The 5054-nt window shown below is 38.2% G+C and overlaps 1 protein-coding gene and 1 non-coding gene across 2 annotated transcripts; one reads left to right on the top strand and one right to left on the bottom strand.

Moving 5' to 3' along the window:
• Positions 1-584: 584 nt before the first annotated feature.
• Positions 585-1628, bottom strand: LOC122574135 (EF-hand calcium-binding domain-containing protein 1-like). The gene is made up of 5 exons (XM_043741342.1): positions 1502-1628; positions 1278-1438; positions 1140-1220; positions 947-1057; positions 585-773 (listed from the first exon to the last, which is right to left on the bottom strand). The coding sequence occupies exons 1-5, from the start codon at positions 1626-1628 to the stop codon at positions 585-587; spliced, it is 669 nt and encodes a 222-aa protein (XP_043597277.1).
• A 542-nt stretch (positions 1629-2170) lies between these two features.
• Trnai-aau lies at positions 2171-2244 on the top strand. Its single transcript has one exon. It is a non-coding gene; the product is annotated as a tRNA-Ile (tRNA).
• Positions 2245-5054: the final 2810 nt, after the last annotated feature.

Genomic DNA, 5054 nt, shown 5'->3' with positions numbered 1-5054 from the left:
ACTATGTACAATCAAGAAGATACAAATTTATTAAATACAAATTTTATACAGTTTGCAGAATGTTATATAAATTGTAATAATTAAGAGACGTTAGCATATTCAAGTAACTATTTACACAGAAAAAGCCGGCGTTCGTATTATCATATGTATTTTTCAACTTGAATAAGAATGAAACGATGATACGTGATGGACTGAAATTGAGCTCACGAAATTCAATTGAGCAATTAATCCCATCCTATCGACGATTGCGTCACGCTTTGCATCTGATGCGATTACGAGATGGTATTATCGCGGTCCATTAGCGATTGTTTGTAAGAAACAGCAAGTCAATTTTCCGCGTTCGATGAATCGTGAGAAATTCAGTTCAGACAGTCTAGAAAACTTAGTGAACCGTTTACAGGCCCTAGACGGATCTCTTCTGTCTGATTTGGCACATTTTCCTCTCCGCTTTCGGAATGTACTGTTAGCTTTCCTCAACGAGCATTATGCTTGACAAAATCTCACGACGAATTGGAAGATACATACATAAACGATGTACTTCCCCTTAAGAAATTATACTTCGGTATGGATGGCTCCGTAGATTGTCAGTATCTTCCTACACGATCTGTAAAAGTAGTCAGGAACATGTGACGTGCGTCTCTCGAAGGAAATACTGGGCCCATGCATTCTAAAAGAAGTTGATTTCTCTCTTTTACGGCGGTTTTGAAATCCTCCTCTGATACTGCGCCATCGCGATCCACGTCTAGCTTTTTTATTAACAAATCTATCAAGTCCTATAAAACGAAAAATATATTACAAATATGGGATTGAATCGAGAGAATTTATTGAGAATTTAAGGAAAATGTAAAAGATATTGAAATTCGCATAGCAAAATATACAATTTTTCTTATGATTCAACTATTAAAGTATTCTAATACAATACCTATACATATATAGATTACTATACCTTTACGGCTTCTTCTGGGTTTTCATCATTCTGCAATTTAATTAAACATCCGCGCATCATGGGAAATATATGCTCCTTTTTTAATTTGTGAGTTCTCATGTTATCGTACACCTGGTATCAAATTTCGAGAAGGACGGTAAGAAAATTAATTAAGGGAATAATATTGGTTGAGAGTACAAAGATGGTTGTATACTCTATAAGCAAAATGAATTTTTTCGTCTAAAGTTCCGCGAAGAATCACCGACAAACCTTCGATCCATTGTTCAGAGTGTATCTAAATTATAGTTTACAATAATTAATCGATATTTAATACTTTTAAACAGTTGTTTACCTGCAAAGCATTTCGTTTGTCGACGACGGAAAACATTCTGTCGATCAATAAGTGACGAATATTTTCTGTGAAATCCAAACTAGCGTGGAAAATGTTTCGAAATATTAATCTACTTATCGGACCCAGCATTTGCACGCATTTACGATGGATAATTGACAAAGCTATCAATAAATTAATCAGACCAATAAAAAACATGAAAAATTATGGCACAATGAATTTCTAACCTTCAACTTCTCTCACATCAAAGTGCGTACTGCGTGCCAATCTTTTGAACCTTGGCATATTCTTCGTTCTGTAAACGATCTCTGCCAAGGTGTCATTTAACATATCTATTGGCTGTTCTGCCGGCATTTTGAATAGTTATACTTGTGAATTTTGATCACGAAATTTGAAAAGGCAATTTATCTCTTGAACGACGTCACGTATCTTCAGATTTGTTTTTACACTACGATAGATTTTTCTATTATTTTCTAATTTCATGGTGTTCTATGTATTCTGGTGCTGATGATGACATTAATGTAAGGATAAAATATTTCTCAGAGTCAACGAGTGACTCTCTACTTATCAGTCCGCATGTTGAGGCTTTTCCAAGGGCATCTGGAAAAAGTCCACAAAAACCTTGAAATATCCTATATACAAAGGTATAAGAAAACGGACGAAGAACAACGGAGGAATCTGTCTCATTGACCTGGCAACGAGAACCGTGCATTTTGTAGTAGCGAATTTACTGTATCTTGTAGTCAGAAACTGACAAAATTGTAGAGACAGCATAGTGTAGTTTTTATTGCATATAAAAAATATTAACATTTTATAAAACATATTTCTTATATTAAAGGAAGTTTACTTGTATAATGCAACGTTATTAGATGCAGAAATACACCAGTCATCACAGCGGCCCATTAGCTCAGTTGGTTAGAGCGTCGTGCTAATAACGCGAAGGTCGCGGGTTCGATCCCCTCATGGGCCAAATTATTTTTTTTAAATTTTATTTAACATTGAATACTATAATTTTCTATGTAACAATTTGAGCAATAAATTTATAATGCTTTTGAATACATACATATGTAGATAGAAGAAAAGTAATCACTTGAAATGAAGGTTTACTGTAATAATGTATAGTGTATTTTACCTCATGTTGAAATAGCGCTTCATAATTTATTCGTATTAATTTACATTTATACATTAAATCTAGTGTTCTTATGTAAGTAGATCTGAGTTTCTTCTATTAACAAGTACTACGTTTATTCAAAATTCTATATCTGCAATATATTTTATCTCCTCTAAATGACTGTCACTTGCTACATACTATTGCACAATCTCATATCGTGAAAGTGATAAGAAACTTCGATTACGCAACTCGCTGCGATATCTGGCTTGCAAATCCAACACAAGCATTCATATCGAATCATTCTCTTCCAGAAAGTCATAAGAAAGATTACCATATAAGCGTGTCCAGCTTCACGTAGAAAGTTTCCGCAAAATAAGTCACAATAAGAAAGACCATGAAAGATTCTCACGTGGTTACGACATTTAAGTGAAAAATAAATTTAAAAGCAAGACCAATGATCGGTCATCCCCTTGACTTTCAAATTTGTTTCGGGAAACTGTTCGACTATTATAAAGGGACGCCAACAAAATTCTTCCTAAGTATATCTAATGACATCATTTAGATGAACCACGTAATATACACAACGTCATGGAAATTTCGTTTATCATGTAAAAACATGGAGACGACTTAAGAAACATCCACAAAGGTGAGCATGGAGTTCCGAGGACATCGGCCATGTGGAAGAGGTTGGAGATACAGGACTGGAATATCATATGGGGTTCGAGGCCCTATGGGAATAAACGAGCAGAATACGAAGTTTTGGCTCCTTCTCCTGTCACATGCGAATTGTCGCGTGATGTTAGAAACCGACGGTTACTTGGCTTTGAACGTAGGACGAAGATTTACAGTAAGATACACATTAAGATTCTTGGAAGAACGAGGTTAAGAATTTATGCAGGGTTGCATGGAAGGTTGAAGTTTTATGTGAATGAAGCTAAACTTGTGAATGAATATAAATTGAGCAGAGCTAGCTACGCGATGTTCATTGTAATTCCGTGAAGGGTGGGATAATTGAGGAAGAAATGGATTGTGCTTGGAATTAATGAACGAACAAGTCCTGTATGCAACTAGTAGCTGCATGAAATTAATTGCGAATTTGTGTAGCATAGAATAATTAAAATTTAAATATCTTTCTCTTTGGAATCCTTTTAACGAACTTGAAACTTTTCAAAAAATGAAAGTAACAAGAAATTTCAATTTATTTTTCAATGTTCTTTTATTTTGAATTTATAAATTTTCAATCTTACACAACTTGATCTATTTCCATCTTTGTCATATACTTAAGCTCACTTCGAAAATCCCATCTAAACATTACTGTTTCCTATCAATCGTATCTTAACATTTTTTAGCGATGAAAAGATTAATAGAATTTTACCATAACCGTACCATGTCCATTTCTCATTTTTCTTTAATCCTCCATCGCCACCGCTGAATTTTCAAATCTCAATCCTACGAACTTCGCAATTACGGCGAACTCGGAAGAATCCCAGCAAAGTGAAAGACTCCTCCAACCTATGGCGACGCGAACGTAGCATCATCGAGCATACTCGCGAGGCATTTCAATGATCCGAGCTCGGGCCGACCCCTGTCACCGTTAAGCACTCAATCAAGCCCAACAGGCTTCGAGCGAAACAATGCGCGTTCGTGTGTACTCGCGAATGAAATCTTGAGTCGCGCGTGGGCGTCGCGCTTGATAATATGCATTCGCGGCGAACAACGAGCCTGATCCGCGACGACAGACCAAGCGGGGACGCACGAACGGCCGCAAGAAGTTCCCTTCTCGCACGGTCCCTGTAATCACGGGCTCATTAGTCCTCCGCCGGCGGATAAATAACGACGAGGGAAGAAGGCAGCCGCATTGTTTCGCGTAAGTGGGCATCCACGAGTACCAACCACGGTTGGATCGGTTTCAACGAAAGGCGCCATAAGCAGTTGCTCGACTGGACCTCGTGGTAGGAGGTGGAGAGGGGACGAAAAGAGGGAGGCAAGACGCGATGGAGAGAATTCCTGGTGTCTTCTCGGGCTTGAAACCGAACGACCGTAATCTTGGGCTATCTAACGTTGTAAACGTAGCGAGGTGATGATTTGCGACCTCCCCGCAGCGAACGTGGAACGCTCGAAGGAAGGAACGCCGGGACCAGCCTTCTCTTTTTCTCTCCCCCTGGACCCCTTTAGATTCAATTTCGCGGGGCGTCAGCACGCTGACGCGACGTCCGCCCACCTTCTTGCGGGACGTTGATGTACGATACGGTGCACCGGGCCGGACGCGTGAAACTTCGGAAGATTCGCGCGAGACCGGATTGTTTTTCGACCCGTAAACGCTTTGCAAAGTAACGCGTTCGTTTTCTTTCTTTGGATACCGCTGACGGTTTCAGCTGGCCGAGAAGAGATTGAAACCGTGAGGAAAGAGGGTGGAGATGAAGTGTTGCTTTTGTAGTTTAATGGTTTGAAATTTTTACAAGTTTTGCCAATCGTGGAACAGGACGATTTAAAATCAAGTATTGAGTAGTACGAATTTGATACGAAAGTATGTAATTAAAGAGGATAAGATGTTTTGCAATAAAAGCGATATATAATGGTTTTTTCTATATATTATATGTGCATAGTTTCTCTAACTTCTAGCAAAGTTAATAAGACCTTTCTTTACAGGAAATAAAGAAGTTCGTAAG

The sequence above is a fragment of the Bombus pyrosoma genome, linkage group LG13 (assembly GCF_014825855.1).
Source record: "Bombus pyrosoma isolate SC7728 linkage group LG13, ASM1482585v1, whole genome shotgun sequence".
Taxonomy (NCBI): domain Eukaryota; kingdom Metazoa; phylum Arthropoda; class Insecta; order Hymenoptera; family Apidae; genus Bombus; species Bombus pyrosoma.
The sequence above is the reverse complement of the archived record's forward strand: the minus strand, read 5'-3'. Positions and strand labels throughout refer to the sequence as shown.

Excerpts from the sequence above, each read along its gene's own strand:
- LOC122574135 (XM_043741342.1), bottom strand. The coding sequence starts at position 1,628 with ATGCCGGCAGAACAGCCAATAGATATGTTAAATGACACCTTGGCAGAG. Across the intron at positions 1,439-1,501 it reads TGATGTGAGAGAAGTTGAAG|CTTTGTCAATTATCCATCGT; the intron begins GTTAGAAATTCA and ends ATTTATTGATAG. Across the intron at positions 1,058-1,139 it reads AAATTCATTTTGCTTATAGA|GTGTACGATAACATGAGAAC; the intron begins GTATACAACCAT and ends ATTTGATACCAG.